The sequence below is a fragment of the Cololabis saira genome, chromosome 2 (assembly GCF_033807715.1).
Source record: "Cololabis saira isolate AMF1-May2022 chromosome 2, fColSai1.1, whole genome shotgun sequence".
Lineage (NCBI taxonomy): Eukaryota > Metazoa > Chordata > Actinopteri > Beloniformes > Belonidae > Cololabis > Cololabis saira.
The window spans coordinates 18,112,929-18,137,480 of NC_084588.1; the positions used below are offsets into that span (position 1 = coordinate 18,112,929).

At 39.3% G+C, this 24,552-nt stretch overlaps 1 protein-coding gene across 5 annotated transcripts in view; it reads right to left on the reverse strand.

Moving 5' to 3' along the window:
• Positions 1 to 1,932: 1,932 nt before the first annotated feature.
• Positions 1,933 to 24,552, reverse strand: part of csnk1g1 (casein kinase 1, gamma 1) — a 29,448-nt gene continuing 6,828 nt past the window's right edge. For 2 of the 5 annotated variants that reach the window (XM_061739230.1, XM_061739238.1), the window contains exons 2-14: positions 21,936 to 22,339; positions 20,303 to 20,343; positions 19,577 to 19,646; positions 14,022 to 14,173; positions 12,379 to 12,613; positions 12,178 to 12,263; positions 9,923 to 10,007; positions 9,521 to 9,669; positions 9,313 to 9,420; positions 8,222 to 8,332; positions 6,752 to 6,855; positions 3,918 to 3,941; positions 1,933 to 3,085 (exon numbers count right to left, since the gene is read on the reverse strand). In XM_061739230.1, the coding sequence (XP_061595214.1) occupies positions 3,031 to 3,085; positions 3,918 to 3,941; positions 6,752 to 6,855; positions 8,222 to 8,332; positions 9,313 to 9,420; positions 9,521 to 9,669; positions 9,923 to 10,007; positions 12,178 to 12,263; positions 12,379 to 12,613; positions 14,022 to 14,173; positions 19,577 to 19,646; positions 20,303 to 20,343; positions 21,936 to 22,122 (1,407 nt within the window). In that variant the 5' untranslated portion in view covers positions 22,123 to 22,339 and the 3' untranslated portion in view covers positions 1,933 to 3,030. The remainder of the gene's footprint in view (positions 3,086 to 3,917; positions 3,942 to 6,751; positions 6,856 to 8,221; positions 8,333 to 9,312; positions 9,421 to 9,520; positions 9,670 to 9,922; positions 10,008 to 12,177; positions 12,264 to 12,378; positions 12,614 to 14,021; positions 14,174 to 19,576; positions 19,647 to 20,302; positions 20,344 to 21,935; positions 22,340 to 24,552) is intronic. The other 3 variants (XM_061739251.1, XM_061739244.1, XM_061739259.1) reach the window with 3 other exon arrangements.

Sequence of the window (24,552 nt, forward strand, 5' to 3'; positions counted from 1 at the left end):
TTTTGGTGAGGCTCTGCAACACTTCTTGGTACGGCACTGAACTGTGCTGTCCTCCAGTTTATCAAAAAAAAAAAAAAAAAAAATAACGGACATGTCAAGGACACAAGGTGGAGTGGAGAGAGAGAGAGAGAGAGAGAGAAAACAAAACATAAAAACAAAAGAAAAACATTCATCTTCATATTTTCCTGGCACAGGTAAAAGGCATGGGCTAGTAGTCTCAGAAATGGCACTCGGGGAATTTAGGTGGAGCATTGAAGGCTATATAGTCTTGATATCCATCTCTTTATGCAGAAAACCTTCCATTTTCTCGGGTAACTGGAGTGAAACAGTCCAGCTGCCACCGATGTTGGCGTGGGGAGAATCACAGGCAGATGATGTCATAGCGTCTGATAAAAAGTGAAAGCTTTTGCAATCACCGGATCAAAATACAAGGTGATGAATGATTCATAAAGGCGCTCTGTTCTCTGAAACCATCATCAAAGTGCAGCTCCTCTGGGTGGAAACAATGAGTCAACCCTCAGCAGCTCATTTCCACCAGCGATCACTGGACTCCACAGGTGACAAACGTCCCCTGCACACACTAGAGAGGCACTGAGACATCGAGGAAATTAATACCCGTCATTCAAATAGCCTTTTTTCTCACCGATCCCCTCCAATCCTATGTGTGGAGTTACTATGAACAAAACGGAAAAAAAAAAAAGGTCCCATAGATTTTCATATTCAAGTACTTTCAATAACACAATAACTTAAGACCCCGGAGCAACTGACATGTCAGCGGGTGGGAGAAAAAAAAAAAAAGGCTATACAGTGTAAATACACAGAACAAGCAGGTTTACATACTGACTCATTGAGATCATTTTTCAACATCTACAACATTCTAAAGATGATGGAGCAGGTCCATTTAACACCAAATCTGACACTCCACTGGGCATCAACTCATCTTGGACTTGTGTGTGTGCGTTTGCAGGTGAGTGCATGTTTGTGAGCAGAAGAAAAAGAGGGATTCGTGGAAGGTGTCATGGCACAAAAAAAAAAGAGAAAAAAAAAGAGCAGGTGGAGATTAAAAACAAAAACAAATGTATTCCCTGCACCCTATAGAGAAGGCCTAGCACATGAGGCAGCTACTATAAAGTAATAAGCACATTTAAAGTACAGTATTAAGAAGGCAGGGTCTCGTCAGGGAAAGTCGGGGGTCAACAAATGTAGTGCAGTCATGGTCTCAGGCTTTTTTGTTCACCCTCTCTTTCCCCATAAAACCATGGCTATTAGGAATGGGGAGACACAAATTGCATTAAAAAGAATTCACATTAGCATAAAAAAAAACACAAAGAACAACTATGTACTGTAATTCACTTCTCTGTTCAGAGGACAGGCAAGGTGACAGATTGAGGATATTGTTTCAAGGCAGTCATACATGCCTCACTCTTACCGCCGTTGCATTTCTGTCTCAAGGTCAAACTTCGCTTTGCAGCACGAGGGTTTTTCACACCGAGGGGTAGGGACGCGTTTAATACCGTTACACATTAAAAATCGACCACACCTTTCGTTTGGCATTGCTTTCTTGGGGATGCATCTTCAATACACGTTCATGTGTTAACACGCCGCTTTGATAGCTGCAAACAGTCTCGACTATTAGCCCAAAGGTTTGAAAGCAGGTCTCAAAACCATGCCGCTAATTTCTAATCCAACTGGTGATGAGATGCACAAATTGGTTGTTTGGGGTTAAGGCATTGGACAGAAGAGTTTTAGAGGCGGTGATTCTCCAAAGCACATCACGCCAGTTTCTTTTGTCACTCCAAAGAAACAGCAACCCAATGTCTACTGTTGATGAGGAGTCCATTATTAAAGTTCAAGAACATGTAAGACCCTCTTAACCCATAAACACATCTACTTTTGGTCTCATTTTTGTTCCTTTTTTTTTTTTTTTTCTCAAACATTGGTTTTAACTCCTTAACTGCAATTTCCTTTCCCATGCACATCATAGATTATATAAATGCTCCAGAGTCATTTACTGTTCTGTCCATACATTCAATGTGCATGTTTGAGAATTAGTAGGAAAACTAGTGGCAAATAAGAGATAAATAGCATAAATAGCATTTGTTTCCCCCCAAGCCCCATCTATAAATGTCAGGTTGCTGCTCATCATCACAAAAGACAACAGGAGCAAAACTGCATGAGTCAAAAGAGATTGTAGTGTATTTTGACGGCATCGTGGTTAAGTAGGAGTGCTTGACCCAAGCAGGGTGAGCAGAAATCATCCGCAGAGGACACAGTGCAGGAGAACATCTCTGGTCGTCTGTTCTCTAAGGCCCAGATCTCAGCGCCAGGGTTGGCCACCTCGGAGGGGGAAAAAGTGCAGGGGCCAAATGGCAGACTGATGCTCTTTGTGCCAGTGTGTGAATATAGGCAGTTACACTCGCGGCTCCCGTGTGTTCAGGTTTACATTCAGTCCTGCGACAGCAATGACCAAAAAGGGCTTTGTGTTAAAATGAGGCAGCAAACTAACAAAAGAGGAGTTGGGGGGCAAAGCGAGATGATCCGGGACTTCACGGAGGGGGAAATTAAATCATTTCGTGAGTCAGGCAGAAACAATATTACGGAAAAGACTGAAGGTGGCAAGACTCCACGGGAAGATCTGTCTCTTCCTTTGCAATACCACGATAGAAAGACCGGAGCAAAAAAAAAAAAAAAATGATGAAAATGATGAGAGAAAAAATACAAATGCTGGGTATCTTGGGAAGGAAAAATAAAATTAATCCTCTGCAAAAGTCCATCAAAATGGTTTCCCTCTTTAGCTGACTGACCAGCCAAAAACATAATTTAGAGGGGGTGGGCAAAAAACAAAAGACTCCCATCAAAAGACACAAGCGTGTTGTACATCTCAACAAACCATTTGCAACTGGTCCCAGCAGAGAACGATTCAAACAAGATCTTTAGGTCGACTCCCTCCGTTGTTCTGAATGGAACCTCCTTGATTTCTGAAATGGGCTGAAGGCGACACGTGGAACGTCTCAGTCTGCTGCCGCCTCATCATTTGTGCCTGGGGGTGTTCTTCTTCCGCTTTCGTTTGAAGAAGCAGCAGCACCTGTAGACAATGGCAGACATTAAATCCACATGTACATGAGAAAGGCTCTCAACGAGGCTAAAGAACAAACAGGCACAAGCGGGCCGCTTTGACTCGTGTGTTAATAATAATAAATAATAAAAATAAAAAAAGAAGAGCTTGGGGTGAGTCTTTCCAATCAGGGACAGATTTTGTTTTGGGGATTATGGACATGATGGAGCCATCCACCATGTGTTTGCATGCTTACTCTGGTCCCTCCGCTCTTACAGATTTCAACATAGGGCCAGCATCACTATAAACTGCTGCTGCAGTGACTTGAGAGTGGAGACTACATTTCTTGAAGGGAAAGAAAAAGTAATAAGAAAAAAAAAGGGGGGGGGGTAAAGGTGCACAAAAAGCACGAGACATGGTGAGCGAGAACGGTCATACAAATACAAGAAAAGAAAGCTGTGGATCAAGACATAGGACAGTGACTGGTCCTCTTACACTTATCTACTAGCAAAATAAAATATTTACCATGAATTTGTGGTCAAATATACTTTTAAAGAAAAGATTTATATAATATTGCTTCCGATAATAAAGACTAATAAAGACAGAGTTCAGCTGAAGTTTTCTATCAATTTGGTAGCAAATTAGACTACTTTAATCACTAAGGTGGCGGTGGTTTAAAATTAAAATAAAAAGAGGAAAGAAGTGGAGGAGGATAGACATGTTAAATAGTGAGTAGAGCTTATGGCACTACTGTACCAGTGAGAGTCTGGTTAAACTTAGAAAATAACTCCACTGGACCCGGCCCAGGCTGGTCCACTCCCTGTCCCATGAGTATGATGTGGACAAGCAGAGAGGGACTCACCACAGGTTGAGCATTTTCACGCAGCTACAGAAGAGGAGAGAGGAAAGGGTGTCAAGAGAAAAGAGAGAGCGATTAATACAGTAAGACTGAGATGACAGGACTGGGCACATGCCACAGAAACGTGCACACAACACCACTGACAAGAGACAGGTGGACACAGAGGAGGAGGAAAGCTCGACAGATTTTAAAGGAGGAAGGATTCACAGAATATTTACTCGGCACCTCGCGTTTCCCAGAATTCCAGGGAATGAGGATGATGTGGCACAAAAATATTCTGTCCGCTGTAGGAATGCGGGTTCACTATCAACATTTGCTGGTGTCCTCTTAAATGCTTCTGGGTTTGCCCAAATCTTTTTTACTCAGAACCCGGAGCAATCGAGCCGTTAGGGAAGCTGTTCCTGAACTGTGGAACAACTTTCCACTCCGCACGAGATCTGCTCCCACTTCAGGACTAAATCTTTGGACATATTTTCTTCTTGACTTCATTTCTCCGGTTGAATGTTCATTGAACCGTTTCAAATCTATGGAGTTTTATTGCATTACATTTTTACTATCAATTAATAATATTGTATGATGTATTATATATTTTTGGACATTTCAACTTTTGCTCCATCAAGTACCTTGGTTTAAAAGTACTGATTTGACTTATTAAAAAAAACAAAAAAAAAACAGTATTTGTAACTTCCTTTAATAAGATTTGCTGTTATACTTCAACTAAACATTCAGATAAATTAAAATTACGAACGGAAATTAATTAAAATTAATTAATGAAGACCATCGGACACAAACTAAACTGGCTGATAAACCCACATCTAAAAGGTCAAGTTTGTTTTTTTGAATCCATTGACAAACCAGGTAATACTAGTTTTATTGAGCAGTAGATAAAACACCCACTAGAAAACATAACTACAAATAAGCAAAATGTAAACTTTGGGGGGGTTAAAGAGGTGGTATATTTGTTCAAAGAACCTTCATCAGGCAAGAAAGACTATTTGTTGCAAATTAAAAATGCATAAAGAGTTGAAACAAGGTACATAATGTGTACTTTTGTATGTGATAAATCTACATTAAAGTATCAACAGAAACCATCATTTTCAACTGAACTTTTGCACACCATAATTGTCAGCTACGTAAGGAATATTAGTTCAAAAGGGCTACATGTCACAGGTCACAGTAAATCTTATATGCAATACTTCTGGACTGATGTTTTATGTTTGTTTGATGTTTGCTTTTGTATTTGTTATTACTATTATTTTTTAATTTGGCATACAGTATGTCCTATATGTTTTTTGTTTTGGTCTCTGATGTTTTTTTTGTTTTGTTTTTTATTTTTGGGGTGAAAAAGAAAACGCAGTCTTTTCTTTTATAAGGTTTCTATTTACTGAGTTGTACTGGAAGTTTGCATGTAACTACAAAACTACTTCTGCTTTGTATACCATCCATCCATCCATCCATTATCTTACCCGCTTTATCCCTTGCGGGGTCACGGGGGTCTGCTGGAACCTATCCCAGCTCATTTCAGGTGAGAGGCAGGGAGTTACACCCTGGACAGGTCACCAGTCCATCACAGGGCCACATATAAACACACAAACCATGCTCACAATCACACTCACACCTACGGGCAATTTTATAATCATCAATTAACCTAACATGCATGTTTTTGGACTGTGGGAGGAAGCCGGAGTACCCGGAGAAAACCCACGCAAGCACGGGGAGAACATGCAAACTCCACACAGAAAGGCCCCTGCTGGGCCTGGGAGTCGAACCGGGGACCTTCTTGCTGTGAGGCAACAGTGCTAACCACTAAGCCACCGTGCTGCCTGCTTTGTATACTATGTATATTTTTTTTTTTTTTTTTTTTTTTCACAGAAGTATGCTTTGTATACTTCTGTGAAAATCCAATAAACAAATGTTTAAAAAAAAAAAAGGGCTACATGTGATAATATCTGAAAAGACAAAAGCTAAGTTCCATAAATATCAGATTTTTATTACAGTAACTCTTAAACTCAAACCTGAGTCAAGAAAATAGACGCGGTATCAAACACAGCCATTGTCACCAAACAACGGTGAGAACGCAGCGGAGGCTTGTCAGCAAACACCAACGAGTGCAGGCTAAAGAGAAACCGCAGGTGGGCGATTTGTTAGAAGATGTGAAAAAAGGAATTAGCACTTTTAATTAAGATGGCGGTCCACCCCAATCAAAGCAGCATCTCGGGTTAATGATCAGCTCAACGTGATTGATGTGCTGACAAGTACTGAAAAAAAAAACCATTAGTAAAAAATCTCAGTTTGTACAACATTGAAACCCAAAGCAACTTTACTGGAGATTCTCACCCGTTTGGCCGTCAGAGAGAAATAACTGACTGTTGCTGCCTGTTTACAATACAAATACGTACACACGCAGCTTAGTCAACACATAAACAGCCTGGTGTCATCTCTGTTGTCTGCCACACATCGTTACGGGTGCTGCTACAAGCATTATCAGGTATTCCTTCAAGACAATGACACTCCTAGAAAGTGAAGCACCTTCCTCAGTGGGTAGCTGTTAACTGTGACAGGTGGAAGAAGCTGCTGTATATTATTCTGCATTAGTTTCCATTCTTTTAAACATATATCTGTAGCAAAGAATTATGACAGAGACGAGCAGCAGTTTAAAAATAAAAAAACCCACACAGAGGTAAGATGGACAGAAACAGCCAACAGCCGAGGGTTGGGCCGTCACTACTGTACACCACAGCAGAAGATGGGGAGATCGAGACAGCAGCGGGAAGAGTGGGAAAGAGGAAGCGACAGATGGACAAGGAAGAAAGCGCAGGGGGAGGAACGACACATACTTGGCTTCGTCAACCACTTCCACTTCTGCCTGAGCCGTTATCGGAGCGTTGGAATGAGCCAGTGGATCGTCTGCATTCAGCTCCCCGTTGGTTGAACTGACCACCTGCAGCACAAACTGGAGTCACACGAGATCGACCCACCCAAGTTCACACTTCTACACACAACAGCTATATCAATTAGCATGCTGGCCAGAAAAAAGAAAACAAGCAAAACCCAACCAAACACACACACAGCGTCAGAAAGAGACAATGGTTATTGGTAAAATTACACTTGACTTTCCACTTAGGATCTCAACAGCAACTAACAAAGCAGCAATGTGACAATGGTTTTGGTTTTGTAAAATGTTTGAGGGGGAAAACACAAAACAAAAAACCCACACAAAACTTTTTGATTAAAAAACAAAACAAAATAAAAAAAACTCTTATTGAAAATGAATCTTCCTCTTCAAAAACATTTGTACCACACCTTCACAACTATGCAAGCAAACTTTTTCCATATTTGCTAATGCAAAGGAGTCAAAATTACAGCAGGATCTTCTTTCCAGGACGTTCTTTCAGGTACAAAAGCCCTTTTTGATGTAAGAGCATGCACTTAGCCGTCTGAGCTCATCCTGCCATGCAAAAGGCAAGGAGTGTCCAAGCGTAATGAAGAGTTGTAGGGCCAGATATCAAATGCCACAACAAGGGTTGCCGTTTCTAAAGCTAAAAATCATCGGAACATCAGAAGTTGGTGGCATCAGATGACATGCGCATAATAATGGAGCAGAAAAAGAAAAAAAACATCTCCCAGCCAGTGGTAAGGGGGTTGCAGAGGTAAATGGTTCTAGATCTGTCTCACAAAAAGGCGAGTAAAATATCTGGCATTGCTACTGAACACTCACTCGTGAACTAGATGTAAAAGGTTATTCAAATATGTCAAATATATTTTAGTTGATTATGAGCAGTTGCTTCATACACATTTCTGGAAAATAATTTAGTGAAAAATTTCCGTTTGTCCTGGAAATCTGTTTGACCTCCTCTGACTTGGCATACGCATATCTGGACATCACACGTTCTGTTGTCGATGTTATATCATTTAATTTCTTAAGGGTGGCCCAAAGCAACAAACAAAAATGACACCGGGTCACAGGAGGTTAATATGTAAAAACTAAAACTAAAAACTGATCCCCAGAGTATTTTACTGAGCTTGTAGCCCCTTGTAAAAATACCAATCAAATATCAAATATGTGGCTAAGTACATAAATCCACTGAAAACTCAACCTGACATCACCACCTCCTCCATAAAAAACCCCAAACAATAACAAAAACGGGAGAGATAAAGAAAAAAGGAGGGAAATGAAACCTAACGATTTCCAGACTTCGGGTCAAATTTAGTCTTTGCCCTCTTTTCTTGGATTAGATCAATGAGACAGATCTGACTCCAGGGAGATTGGGTGGGGGGTGTTGACTTATCAGGTGAGGGGTGTGTACCTGTACTGATCCCCCGTGCCTGTCCGCTGCCAGGTGGGAGGTCAGATAGGTGGAGTTTGCTTGTCGTGTGGGCTGCACCTCCCATGCTCCTCGTCGGTCTGAGACTGCTGTCTGCTCAGGAGTCGGGGGTTGCATTGGTGGTGTGAGGGGATGTGGGATTGAGGGTGTAAAGGGAGAGGGGGTGAGGGAATAATTGTGTTAGGAAAGATGAGCATTTGGGTGTGCGAGGTAAGGCACCATGCAAAGCAGCATGAAATATGGAAAGGAAAAAGTAATCAAATAAAAAAGTGAATTAAAAATCAAAGCAAAGCTAGAAAGAACTGAATCAAAAACCAATGAGCCTGAAGCCAAGACATAAGCTGGACGTAAACTCTCGCAGCTCAAACTTTGGCGTCAATCTCATTATATTTAAACACAAAAGTAAACCTGCAGCGCAGAAATTATCATCATTATTATGTCTATAACAGCAATCAGCAGCTTTTGGGAAGAAAACGTTACTGAGGCTTGTTTCCGTCACTGCTGCTGAACTTCAAAGCAGCCAATGGTGACATTAAAACACATGTCTAAGTTTACCTCAGTTCATTGCGAGTACCGGGTATTAATGGTGTGGACTTGCGCTAACTATTTGCTTTCCTCATTGTATCCTAGATCTAATAAATAATATAACTAATAAATCAAATAATACCCTCTTAACCTAACTTCATGCCTCTAATTTCAACACAATGATGTATGTGAATGATTTCGAGGCAGTGTAATAGTCACAAAAGTCAATAAAAGTTACACAAAAGGTCACGGTTATTTCCACAGCTGAGGTATTTTCATAAAAACCTTGGGTTTTAGGAGACCCTTTACCAATAATGTTTAGATTTTGAAATATTTGTTTCAACAGGCTTTTGGTCTTAATGATTAAACAACACTCATATATCTTATTAGAAGTGATGGTTTTCACAGTGTTAAAGTCTACACGTACATCAGCTTTACTGTTCAACAATGCTGACCATCCCGATAAGTGAAAGCTGCTCGTGGATCGTGTCCCTTCTTGTCACTGGAACAGACCTCTTTTAAACCGCTGAAATAAAACCGTTGCATACCTGATTTCTAATTGGTGGGTGCTGTGAGGGTCGGTCTCTGTGAGGATGGCTCTCTCTTGTGACAGCAGATGCACCAGAATCTATATGGACAGATCCCACTGGTGTGGGCTGATGGGAACAACAATGAGTTGGATTCTTTCCTGAGAGACTGTAAACTACTGACAAAAGAATTCATGAGTAATAAATATTGATTACAGGCGTAACTTACAATCTGCCTGCCAACCCAGTCGTACGTGTAGTCAAACGTGTATCCTTTTCTCTCAAACAGTTCAGTAAACAGAGTCCTCAGGTATTCATAGTCGGGCTTTTCAAAGAAATCCAAACGCCTCACATACCGCAAGTAGGTGGCCATTTCCTCTGAATTAAACAAAAAACAAAGAATGCTCGACTCACTAAAGCTGAGAAATATCATTTTACTTTACTACTTTTTTTTCTGAAGTATTAAAACAAAATAGATATTCAAAACCAAAATGTATTTTGGTGCTGATCCATTAGCAAATTACTACCACTCTCTTGAGAGAACAATGATCACATAGGAGGTCCAGCTGGATCAGTGCTGGTCAGACTGTGAGAGTCCAGTTGGACACAGATGCTGCCATCATTAACGTACCTGGGAAGTTGTCACACAGGACCTCGATGGGAGTGTTTCGTTTTGTGTCTCCAATCTTCTGGTATCGTTCTTTAAGTGTGTCAGCCTGCAAATGAACCAAATGCAAATGCAATTAAACCAGGTCTAGAGTTGAAAGAGCATGAGTAAGAATAGCATGAATATTAATTATTATGTTCTTAATATTCTTTTTTACTGTTGTGGAATTCTTAATATTTAACCTGAAACCCTGATGGTACAGTCTACTGAAAACTTATTTTTCTCCATGTAGACATAGATATTGATTTCCTAACGTCCGGATAAAATAAGTGTGTGGAGAAGCAGGAATCCATCCTGCGATCTTGTGCTGCATGCTTCTTCTCAATTTCCCATCTACCGGTATACTTTAAAGAAAAGATGTTTAAAAAAAAAAAAAAAAAACTAGGAAGGAAAAAAAATAAATCACTACAAGGGCCTAGGAGCATGGCCCTTCTGAAAACAATGACTATACGCATTTTTTTGCACCCTCAAGTTTCACAACAAGTACAGACTTATTTAACAACAAAACACTACCCTCTCTGAGCACAACTTCATTTGACGGGACTGAGGAAAACACATATCAAGATTCAAGAACAAACATCTGTAACGACGTGATGATGCATTAGCGTACATGAAGAGGGTAACTTGTGTGAAGGCACCATAAGTGCTCTAGAGTCTAGACCATATAAACACGTGCTGTTTTCCACATGAGATGATTTCTACAGGGAAGGCCTTGCATATTGTCCATGGGCCAGAGACCAAAACTTCACTTGTCAGTACCACTCAAGGTGACAAAACTTGCTTAGGATTTTTGAAAATATCCATGTCTGTAGATGATATTTTGGTATGATAACCCTTCCTGAGTGACAGCTGTATCATAGTTTGAGTGACATTATGTGATCATTCTGTATTTGGTTAACCTCCTTAACACTATCTTAAGTACACACAGAACTTGATAGCCCAACTATAATCAGATCTTGACATATTCTCATTAATAACGATGCTAATTTTGTTTACAATATTGTTATGTGTATAATGTTGTTTATAAAACCTTCCTTCCTTATCTCATTGTAGTGTCCTTTATGTCCTGTACTTGCATGATAAAGACCAGTTTGTGACATTAGCCTAGTGGCTGTTATAGTTTCATAGGAGCCTAATGATGCTCTTCTAGTTTAAGGCTCACAATGACCTGTAACAATGATATAGAATGAATCCTTATGGTCCTGTGAGTATTCTAGTTTTGTATTGTGTGTCTCTGTTGTTCCTAGATGACACAGGGATAAAAGATAGTATATCATATAGGCGAGAATTGTGTAAAAATGTGTGTTGTTTATAGTTTAAAGAGCTGCAATGACCTCAGAAAGATTCACATCTTAGTTTGAATGAATGCTTAAAAAGTCCCCTTTTAAAATGATACCAAAGACAATATTGTGAAACATTGACAGATATCCTGTACATGAGTCTAAACCAGGATATGCACCAGCATCTACAATGTAATTTTCTGAAGGGGCTGGGTGACTTCATGAGCTGATAACTATGATACAGCTGCCACTCAGTAAGGGTTATCATACCAGAATATCATCTACAGACATGGATATTTTCAAAAATTAGAAGCAAGTTTGGTCACCTTGAGTGGTACTGATATCTGGTCTGGCCCATGGACTAATATCTCAGCAATACCAAACCAGATTCCGCACACAAAACAACATGCTCTGTAATTAAAGTTTGTGTGCTGAACTGGCCCTACAGCAGTCCAGACCTGTCTCCCACTGAAAACATCTGGCCCCACAGCTGTCAAGAAGCTGCAACTCCTACACCAAACAAGAAGTGAGAAACATTTTACTTTCTAAATGATTGCAGCTCGGCTCCTGTTGTCCCGAATGCTTAGAGAGTATTGTTAAAAGAAGGGTCGATGCTTCAGGGTTGTAAGAATGCCACTGTAATAACCTTATAAGAAACGAACAGGTGCCACTAAATTCAAAATGTGCTTACATTTTTCAAAAATACAATATGATCTCAGTTTCAAAATATAAAAGTATATTTCGCCTCTTTTTTCTTTTTTTGGAAACTGGGTTGTACATCGTCACTGATCTGATCAGGGTCCAACATATGCAAATTGTTACAAAAGCATGTCCAAACATCAGCAGTCGGATATGTTTTTCTCCAGGGATGAAGGCGTTTCCGTGTGAGACAACCATGATTTTGTAACAGTTTATAACATGTCCATGTACTTGACATACCTTAAGTCCTTGCCAAGGTAGACTCCCACGAAGGAAATACATGAACATGTGGCCTAAAGCCTCCAGGTCATCTCGCCTGCTTTGCTCTATATTAATAGATTTTATAACATTCACTGAGAAACTTTGCGAACAGAGTATCATATATATTATAGATCTTTCAAAACATGACATAAAAATGCAAGGCTTTGAAAGGACTCCTACCTTTGCCTAAGTGTGTATTGATGGACATGTATCTGGCAGTACCAGTCAAGCTCTTGTGCTCCCGGTACGGAATGTGTTTTTTGGTCTCAGGGTCAATATACTCTTTGGCCAGGCCAAAGTCAATGATGTGAATGATGTGCTCCTTTTTATTTCCTTGCCGTCCAATGAGAAAGTTTTCAGGTTTGACATCTCTATAGATGAGATTTTTAGAGTGCACATACTCCATTCGAGAAATCTGGTGGAGAGGACACAAGAGTCGATCAAGAGAAATATTTACGAGATACATCATAAAATGCAAGACCACACTCATAATTTTACATCATTTCATTGACAAAAAAAATTAATACAATTCCATTTGTACTCAAGTATGTGTTATTTTAAGTACTGCAGAGTTTAAATAAACATATATCACTTCTTCTGTGCAAGTACTAGGGAGAATAAAAGAGTGAATCAAGAGTGAAATGGACCAATTCTTTTTAACCAATGTCAGTCTCCACTTTACTGCACTAACCCCTCTGGCTTTTCAATTAACTCCTTATATACAGTATTTATTCAATATTATGGACCTTTATTTCTTTACTCACCCATTTCTCTTTGCTGCTATGGTCTTTTTAGTTTTCTTTCTGTGTTTGAATATTACGTGCTCTAAATAATACAAGATACTGATTCAGAACTATCCCGATGGACGATAGTATTTCAAGAATGAGTGACTAATATCAAAATAAAGTATTTAAAATAGATGAGTGCTTATTGCTGCCAAACAAAGTGTGATCACACGGAATAGCATTAATCAGCGGTGTAAGATTATTTAGTTTTCTAAGCAGGGAGCAAAATGCACGGTGTAGTCAGAGAAAGACTATCAACAAAAAAAAAAAAAAGAGGAAAAGAAGCTAGGGTGCAGTTTCTCTGGAAGTATCTTTACAAATTTAAAGAGGCCATCTAGATTACCAGAGCAAAGCAGATTTTGTGCTGACAAAGTGAAATGTTAGAAATTTTGAGATGTCTGAGGCGCCTGAAAGGCTGGGTTCATATCAGTCTCAGAGACGCTCAAACTTGACGAGATTCAGTGAAAAATGTCAAAGTCTACCTCAATTTGACCAAAGATATGCATAGTAATACCGTTAGCTGGTTTGCAGATGGGGTGATACATTGCAGCAGTACCCTGGCCTGCAACCTGATCCGTGTATTTTAGAACACAGGTAGTACTTTGGGTTCATGCAACCCAATAACCTGCACATTATTGTATTCACACAAGCAGTTCAACACCGCTGTCTGGGTAGTTTATTTAACATCAGGAATAAGACGCATTACGTTGTATCTTAGAGGAACTAAGCCAAAACGCAAGACATTTTATTATTTGTTGTATGGCGCATTCAGGTGTGCGTTTACACTGCCAAGGAGGAAAAACATTAGCAATGATTTTGAAGAAAATGTGTGATCATACGTTGAAGTTATTAAATATTTGACAGGCGTACTGCACTGATATGATTGAACACACACCATCTTTCATGGTTGCAGGAATTTAGCCTGTGCTCTTAACTTTTTGCACGTGATGTTTTTGTCTTACTGGAAGAAACATTTTTAGTTGGTAAAAAGAAATGATTAGATGCTACTTCAAAACAACTCTGCTTCAGAGAACCCACCAGCTGAATTGCTATCATTAAGACAGTCTTCAGTGAAAAGGTCCTGTCACAAAGATCAAACAGGTCTTCTAGACTTGGGCCCAGCAGCTCCAGGACCATGGCATTGTATTTCCCACAGGGGCCGAAGTAAAAGACCTGGGGCACGCCCTCTGCTGGAATACGAGAAAGACACACAAGATTTAAGAGACAAGTCCCTGGATACTTTTTTGAGTTGTCAGAGTAATGCAGTAGCAATTCAACCATAGTGATGTGTTTGAACCTTCATGGTTCAACCACATCACTGACAACATGTCCAACACACACAAGAACAATATTCATGGTTTAAATGGTAAAGGAGACAACAAAAACACTACATACTAGGTATTTGAATACTATACTTTCAGAATTTCAGTTCTATCTATCTATCTATCTATCTATCTATCTATCTATCTATCTATCTATCTATCTATCTATCAGTGGGCATTCTCAGTCATATTGCCAAAAGTGTTTTTTTCCCCCTGTCTAACTTGACTAATGATTACCCAAGTTAAAGTGAAATAAAGCTTTAGAAAGAAGGAGCACCACAGGGGAACATAAACTCTGAAGTAACACAATGCTGTACCTGAAAAATACAACTGTATCACTCTGCTGCTGCAGGCTGAAAACGAATTTTTTCCACTGCCTCACACAGCCGCCTCCCAACTGAATGATATCCTCTCAGCTTCACTCTAATTGTTCTAACAATCCTATCTGGCTAGAAATAAAATAAGGGCCAAGGTGACAGAGTGGAGTTTGGCATTGAATGATAAGAGTAAAGCAACTGTAATGAAGGCCAAGGCAGGTGCCCCTATACACTCTTGTTAGGGGTGTTTGTCATGCTGCTCATCAGGACACTAAAGCTCCTTGTTACAGTTAGTCAGGAAAGTGCCTTAAATTATAATGTGAGGAGACAGAAATGTGCAAGACTATAAATGTATTATTAATTCTGCCAAATGTCTGGCCATCAGGCATACACAGTACATAGAGTATTATGCATGTGCATTATGCATGTGCAATTCCATTCTTGTCAAATGATCTCTAATTAGAGGCATCTAAAGTCTGCTTTCATGACGACCACATCCTGAACTTGTTTTAAAGAGCCACACGGGGTCAAACTTAACTGGCATTAGGAAAGCATGACTCAGTGTTTACCTCTTATTTCTATGGCTAGAAAATGCTATCTTAGGGTGACGTGTAGCTCGGCTGGTGGAGCAGGTGTCCCATTTATGAAGTCTGAAGTCGTAATTGCAGCTGATCCAGGTTCGAGTCCTGACCCGTGCCGTTTACCATGTGTGATCCCTCTCTTTGTGACGCCGATTTCCTGTCTTCACACCGTCTAATCATTGCCACTAGTACCACAAAACCCTTACAAAAAAAACCCTAGCTCAAGTCATACGGACTCTGTTGTTCGCTGTTCTCAATTATGGTAAATGGTACGTTGGAAAGTTCACAGCGAATGCACATATACTATGTTATGAAAATACTCCATGAGTTATATTTATTGTAAAAAAAAAAATAATAAATAACTGCAACATTACATATAACTGCAACAAACATGAAATCAATGTTTCATCATTTGAGGAAGAAGTTGTTTTTTTTTGTTTTTTTAACTGAATGTGCTTCTAAAAGATATTTTTTACTTTTCCAGATACTTTCCAGCAGTGTAATGAAAAATACACTACAGCACTAAAAGGGGCATAAATGTTGTCAGCCAGCATATGGGAATGTAGGAGTCATACTGTGCTCTAGCATGCATTTCTGGACACCATTATGCAATTCTGTGGGTTGCTAATTGTACCACAGAAATAAGTGCCTTGAATCCCCAGTTGCCTGTGGGAGGCCTAAAAATGTGTCAGATTGGAGAAGTGCTGTAAATAAATGGATAAACAGCTCAATTTAAGACAAACAAGGCTGGTCAAGCTTTTTACTAGCAATTGAAACCCAATTGATAGCATGACCATCATTGTCTGCAACAAAGCAATCACAATAACAGCTTTAATCTGTCTGCTCTGCAACACAGTCCATTTCTAAAGAAAGACCAACTTTAAACGGAAGCTTCCAATTTTGTAAGTTTCATTTACTTTGAACGTAATAAAAAAACAACAACATTCTATTAAATGTTCTATTCTGCTTTTAAACTCTTTCTTTTAAAACACACTTTTTAAATGGTTTATGCAATCACTTTGAATTGTTTTGTATATGAAATGTGCTGTACAAATAAACTCCCCATGCTCAATTTTCTATAACAGAGCCTGAGTCTGGTACTGTTTCATGTCCAAACATGAGTGAATGAGTAATATTTAGAAGATTCTAAAAGACTTATTGTTAAGTATGGTTTTAGACTTCAATTATATAGATGGTGCCAAAGGACTTCTGCAAGACTGTACATAGTAGCACAGAAACTCATACAAAAGGTTTTATATGGAGACTTTCATGTATAGTTTTCCTAAGCCAGTGAATAAAGATATCAGTAACTAAAATCTCAGTTGCTAGAAGCGGTTTTGACAAAAAAGGAACGAGATAGATGTGCCATGAATAGATAAAACTGGTCTGGCTGCAAGGAAGTTTTTATTTATTTTTTCAATAAAACGTTATCTGACTTTTTTTAATGCAACAATTCAGTCCTTTTGTCAGTTCCATCTGTGCTGTAATGGCGACAGGATGTCACCTCAGACTGGCTACTCTCGAAAAGGTTACAATTTATTACAGAAAGATATATTCAAACATGTCTACAAAATCAAACATCTCTCCTTTTTAATAAATAATGGGGTAAAATTACATACATTACATTTGGATTGATGTGTGAGACTTGAAAGTGTTCCTCTTACCTGTGTGGGCTTCCTCCCACAGTCCAAGAAACACTAAGTTAAGTGAGCTTGTAACCAAACTGACCGTAGGCGTGCGGTTGAATGTGTTTATGTGTGTAAGTCTTATGAGAGACTGGTCAACTGTCAAGTATGTATCCTATAACTTGCTATCCGCCTGGCAATCCTCAACCTACCTGAGAATATTTTTAACAGTTCAATATTGCTCACTTCCTTGAAAAAAACAGTTTCCTACTTCAAAACCATCTTATTCCTTTTAATATTTGCTTGTTGGACATGCTCTGGGTCTCTGAAAAGCACCTAGAGGCATTGTTTTTATTGTAATAAGAGGCTATATAAATCAAATGGAATTGTTTTTGGCAAACTAATCCTAAAATTATTTGACCATTTTGCAAAAACCAAAGCAGAACTACAAGTCTTTTTGATTTACATACTCCGGTATAATAACTGGAAGAAGATTCCTCATTCATAATAAAATAATTCTCATTAATATCCAGTAATACTTGGTGATTCCTTAGAAAGTAACACATGACTGAGCATTTTTGTCAAACTACAGGAATTCATAAAAACCCTGGACTGAGACAAATGTGGGCAGGAACAGTAAAGAAGAAATGAGGTCACGTTATCCATCTGGAGGAGAGGACAGAGGTAGGTTAGTACTAAGAGAGGCAGCCGACCCATTCTCTAAATATTTAATGAGTTTATGCACTGTTGGCCATTTCCAGCCCTTTGCCTTTGCAAAACAATAGCCATTATACTCCCAGTCCGGTTATCATATGTGGAGCTCCAAAAAACTGATAAAAGATCATAAACTTCAATAAAATGCTTTTATTTTTCATCTGACTGATGCGATCCAGGGAGTCAACACTAAAATATAATTGCTCAACATATATACCATTAATGAATTACCAACCAAAATGATCAAATGCCGACATCACCAAAATCTGCAGTTTAAATATTTTTTAAGCCACCATTATGTATCAAATCTTTAAATCACATCAATTTCACCATGACAACCATCGATGACCATTAAGGATTTTTCTATTCTTCTACCGTTTTCAATGTTCCCACAAAATTGCTTCTTATGCCAAAACACTCCCATGAATTTTCAGCTGTAGTCATTTAATCATTGTATGCTTTTCCTCATCGTTTGCTGCAAAAGGCATGCATCAGCAGGCCGTGACTCATCTTTTATCGAAAAATAAAACATCAGAGATAACAGAGGTCAAGGAGCCAGGCTGTGACCATTAAAATATTGAACATACCAAATGCCTTAATGTCAACTTATCACTTTGGAACAATTAAGTCATTCCAAGGTGAATTGTCAGTATTTTTTTTTAAATGATTGCTGACAGGATTTTTTTTTTTTTTAATGAGTAATGTAACCATTTGGTTTCACAATCCAATTACTAGTTATGTTTCTAAATAAGCAATCCGCTACCGTTTACATTTTAATGTATATACATGTGCAATTTGTTCCTACGGAAAGAAAGAAAATCTCTGATGAGCTCTGTGTCTCTTCTGCTCTTCAGCAGGCACTCAATCATCCACACTTCAGTGAGCGTGAGCGCCTCTCTCTGCTAGCAAGCTGGTGTAAATTACAGCATTCAAGTAGTGGTAGTTTAATTTACTGTTGATTTGTAGGTAAGAAACACAAGAAAACCATCTCAAACAAAATTATTTTGTGGCTGGGTTTCTATCAGCAACAAAGAACTTTATAATAAATTTAAAGAACTCATTTTACCACTATAAAAAGATCAGCACACCTCTACAACACTGTGGCTCAGGAGGAAAAGGAGTCAGCTGCCAATCAAGATGATGGGAGATTTGATCCGTCACCACTGGAGTCCACATTCTTACTCTTTTGTAAAATACACTACATTAGTCTTGATATATTCACTAGTCCAATGTCTGTATGATATGGAGAGAGAAAAAAGCTGTGTAGGCTAAAGAACTGCAGAGACTAAGAACAAGGTTGAATGTGGGGGAATGAGTCTCATGGCGTGAACGGGATTTGATTGGTCAACAAGACTAGATGCGGTTTATTTTGTAGATCCAACAGCTAATGTTATACTCTGTTCATTTCTGAGAGTGAAAACGTTACCAATCATGTTGCTGATCAGAAGACAGATGCTACCAATACTAACTGTAGAACCACAATCTTTATATAAAATCAATGATAAGTCCCCCAACATGCTATATACACAGAGCCTCCTAATGAGTTACTTTTGAAAGTAATATTACCCAATACTGCGTTATGTAAAATGCAAAGAAAACGTTTGTGCAATGTGATCAGTAGAGAAAGTAGCTGAGGGTGAAGGGTACATTGGAGGAAGCAGCCAACCAAAAAACAAAGAGCCATGTCTGCATACTTTATACTAACGAACTGAGTACAAGGACAAACTTACTTTCCATGAAACGAGAAAACAAGATCAGCTGCCTTTTTTGTGGGTTAATAAGAAGCTTTACTTTATCATACAACTCCAGCAAGTCTACTGTTTAGTGCTCTACATAAACATGTAGGCATTCGTGCATCACATCCTGGAGATGAGCCACTGATCCAGTTTAATATAGATATGCAAGCCGTGTCGAGTAATCGCTTGTTGTGGAAATGTTGCAATCTTGGGGCAGATCTTCCAAAACAATGAAATCATCATCCTGAGGTCACACACAAACACCCTCAAGAGTAGAAAATGTGTACTTTGATCTCACCTGTGCTTCCCAGGGTTTTGTAGAAGCGGTACTCCAAATGCAGCTGCGGTGCCCTCGACTTGACTGGTTCCTGCACAACGAACAAAACCACGGAGAAAAACTATTATACTTTTCAGTTAAAAAAAAAAAAATCTTTTTAGGACATTAGTTTATATTTTTATAGTTAATGTTGCACATGATGAAAAATAACAGCAGAAAAGTGCTGGGTTTTCATGAGCTTACTCGCACAGATATTGTAGACAATAATATAAGGGTATGAACCTGGGCCACGACCAGCATGTAAACAACTGAAAGGACACACCCAGCTGGATATTTACACTTCATTTTCACAATTCTCCTTAAAAACAAGAACAGTCACGTACAACACCTGAAACTCGAGTACGGTGTGGGGTTAAAGGAAATTTGGCAACTGCATAACATAAAGCCACATGGCAGAAAAAAATAAAATAAAAAATTAAACTGGCACTATGAGATCCTGCTTTCTCCATTTTTAAATGTACAGTTGAAATATTTTGGTTTCGTCATGTTTTTTATTCAAAATAATTAATTGTATAAACTTTTAAACAGTGATGTAATTTTATACAGCAGTACCTATAATCCTGAATTAAAAGGATAAAATTATTGTGCTTTAAAAGACCATAAAGTGTGTAAATGAAAGTTAAAAATAATTCTAAAAATCAACTGCTGTGGTGAGAGGTCAAACAGAGAAATAAAGTGAGTACTTACCAGTTTAATAGCTACATACTCATTTGTGTAGAGATTCTTACCTGAAATAAGAAAAGGAGAATAAGGATATACAATAGATTACTTTTTTAAAACATGTGACAAAACTTCAGACTGTTCAACAAGGCACAAGTAACTCTGTAAGCAATAACATTTCTACTTATCAATCAATTTATTGAATGTACAGCAAACCTTAGCTTTAGAGGCTGTTCACACCTGGTATTTCCATCTGTCGTAGGTTATCCAATCAAAAGTGGGTACCTTCAAGTATATATGCATTTACGCCTGGTATTATTAAAATATGTTCATATGCCACAAGTGTGAATATGCAAATTAGCAATTATCCAAGTCATCAAGTCAGCTGTGCAACAGACTATCAGTAGATGTACTTGTTCTTATAAAATCACATTCAATGACTCGAGCTATATCATTATTTAGACAATACAATATTTTAAATTGATGATGATACATATTGAGTTTGGACACTTTTCTGAATTCCATTTCTGTGCATTTCCAAGCTTATTTCAAAGAGCCCATAGTCCCATATTGCTCTCAAGCTGCAGTCTTTATTTTTTTTGTTTTGACTGGACGGAAGCAGAATGGTAGGCAGATTTTAGGTCCCTCTCTTGTGAAACGAACTGCCACCTCGGGTTGGGGATGCACCCTCTCTACCTTTAAGAGTAAGCTTAAAACTCAACTTTTTGGACAGTTTAAAGTTAGGACTGGCCTGGGTGACCTTAAGCCACCCCCATTAGCAAGTAATTCCTCCAAAGGCCTGACTGCCGGTGAGCCTCCCAAGATACACTGGGCTGATTCCTTCCTCTACTTAACTTGTGTTGTGTTTTTGTCCTCTCAACCCTCCAACTGATCAAGCCAGTTATCTGCCATTCCTGGACCTGGTCATGTTAAAACTTTCTTCTTGTTAATATGGAAGGGTTGTTTTTTTTTCTACTACATTTACAAAACCTGGATTTGAAGATGTAAAGATTTGATGTCACCTGTTGATTTCCTTGCTTAGCCTGATTTTATGAACTGGCATTAAATGAATATGAACTTGACTGAACTAAAAGGAGCTGGATCAGAAATGTATTATCACTGCATTTAACTTATTTACTTTGTAGAGATTTTCAAGTTTATTCTTGGAACACACAAAAAAACAACCCTATGCTAAAGTGATTATTTTTCCAAAAATCATACACACAAACAAAATGTCATTAAATGTTGCTTATGTGAAATCGCACTGGGTCATTAAGGGTGGCTTTAGGACCAACTCAAAATCGGTGCTAATGCTAAGCCAGTGCTGGAGCCACTGGCCGGAGAGCCAGGATCCTACCTCATTTATTACATCGCCAAAGAAGAAACCAGAAAACAAGTTCAAAATCCCTCAGAACAACAACAATGGAAAACCAATTTCAGTATGTGCAAAGACTGATTCTGGCCCTTATAATGTCCGGAATCGACTTCATCCACCTTTCCACCATCGATATTGTCGATGTTTATGTTTCAGGGTGACGGCAGTCTTATTAAGGATTGGAACATCTGTGTTCAACATTATTAAATTGTATTGATCACTCAGGAGGCATGCTTGATTTCGGTCTTAACAGCTTCTTTTCTATTAAGAAAAAACACAACTCACCAAGTTTTAATTCACCAAAGTTTCCACAACCAATCTTCTTCCCCACACGAAAATTGGGTCCCACCATAAGAACCCCCGAGGAGCTCGAGGAGCCAGATGGTCGAGATGAGTGTCCACTGCGGCTTCCTTGGGAAACCTTGGTACTCCTTGCTGGTCGCTCGCCATATTTGTCCCTTTGTTGATCCATGGTGTGTCCAGCACAGGTCAGCGAGGGCCCGGACTGATGTTTGATAAGGCCTCTTGGGCCGGGCCCACCACAGCCACGGTCACTGACGGCACGTAGACGGCACAATTACTCTCATGGGCCACAGCCTGGTGCAGTTAGCCAAGACTCCTCCCTGACCTCCCCGTCGCCTCTAACAGTTGTTAGGTTTCAACATTTGCGACAGAAGGAAGGCAACGACCTGTTAAACACAACATGAGAGAGGAAATTAAATCTCAATAGAGAGCAATATCCATGTCATTACATTTTTATAATATTAGATATATGTGATGCACAGGTGAACAATTCTGGTCCTTGAGGACAGGTGTCTTGCATGTTTCCTCGCTGAAAAGTCTGCACTTTAAGCCAAGTGTGTTGCAGCAGGAAACGTCTAAAACAGGGGTGGGCAATCCTGGTCCTCTAGGGCCGGTGTCCTGCATGTTTTAGCCGTTTACTGTTTCAACACACCCTGATACATGTGACTGTTGAATTAGGTGTGCTGATGCAAGGAGACATGTAAAACACGCAGGACAGCAGTCCTCACGGACCAGAACTGAACATCCGTGCTGAGGTGCGTTTGTTCACATCCCACTAGTTTGGGTCAGTTAAAATAAACTGCTTTGTTTTTCCCAATTGAAGCTGTTCTTCAGTAAAGTCAAACCTTCTGCTTGTTTTTTGGACCCAATCCCCACAGTACTGATTCTCCTATCGCCTTAACAGCAATTATCCATTCCTCCCTCACTTCTGGGACTGTTACCTCTAAAATCACCTGCTATAACTCCCATATTGATGAAACCTGGCGCGGATCCCAATAATTGTAATAATTGTCATCTCATCAGTAATCTACCTTTTCTTTCCAAAATTCTTTGGAAAATCCAAAATTCTATATATATATATATATATATATATATATAGAATATATATATCTGTCACTTCCCAGTTTCATTCTCATCTCATCTCACCAGTTTCGTACCCATCCAGTTTCCATTCTCACTACAGCCATGCTCAAAATTACCAATAATCTCCTTGTGGCTTCTTACTCTGGACTTGTTTCCATACTCATAACTGGAGTGCAGCTTTCAACATCATCCAACAAAGCAGTCACCTTGGCAGACTCATTTATCAGAATAAATGACGTCCCTCATACCTTTCAGGCTGCACTCAGTTCATACAGATCAAAAGTTTCAGACCATATACTTTTCCAGCAACAGGTGCTCATCAAGGTTCTGTCCAGGGACAACTTAAGGCTGAATTATGGTTCTGCGTCAAATCGACGCCGTGCCTACGCCATAGGGTACGCGACGACGCGTACCACACGCCGTCACTGACGCGTACCTCCCAGAAATTGTAACTACGCGTCGAGGCGACGCAGACCAAACGCAGACCGAGAGGGCTGTGATCGGTTCGCTTGGTAGCAACGCATTTCCGGTTTGAAGCAGTCGTGAACTTTCAGCACTCTTTTCTTCGTGTATGTGTGATTTTTTTTGTTTTAGTTTTTTGCACAATAGTTGTGCTTATCTCTTTGATTCACTGTGACCGGAAAAGTTGGATAAACCATTCAGGAAAAGATTGCGAACTAGCGGCCGCGGGGGGTACTGCACCGCGAGGAAATGGAGTGACGGAGAAGTCCGAAGGGTTCACAATGGGGTCACGGTGACTGCGTAGGCACGGAGTCGATTTGACGCAGAACCATAATTCAGCCTTTAGTTTCATCATTTATCTACTTCTTCTTGGTCATTATATCTTCAGTAAATTCAACATCAACTTCCACTGCTCAATGATGACACCCTCGTTATCTGTTCCACCAACCTCTTACTGACTGACTCATAGAAGTCAAATCCTGGTTTTACTACAATTTTATACAACTCAGTGAATAAACTTTATTTTGAGACAGTTTTGTTTACAGTTCAAGTTTAAGCTGTCCAATTTACAAGTTTGCACTATAAACCTGTCGTTCAATGTGAAGAGAAAAAAAAAGTAAATTTGTATTTTCAAACACAGTTGAGCCATTTTAATTATTTGAGAACAGACTGAATTGAATCGTGATTAATCGATTCAGAACCTTTTTTTAGACTAAATTCTAAGTATTTGACGACTTATGGCTATTTTTTGGGGGGCTTTTTGCAGAGTTTTGTTAGACACGTTGTGAGGAGGTCGCACTGCAAAGTGCGAACTCTTTGTTTTGGGTGACCTACGTGTGTGTGGCGATGCGTCGACGACTAAATATGACGTCAACGATGCATCGCTACAAGCCTAACAAGCGGCCTCTTCTTTGCTCCTTTTTGTCTACCTCGGAAGGCAGAAAAAAAAAGGGATGATTGGGTGTTACACCTTTTGTGAAAGTGGCTCTTATACACAGGCACCGTGACCGGCACAAGCGGGAGATTTCCACATAAAAATGCCCGTATGTAAGCA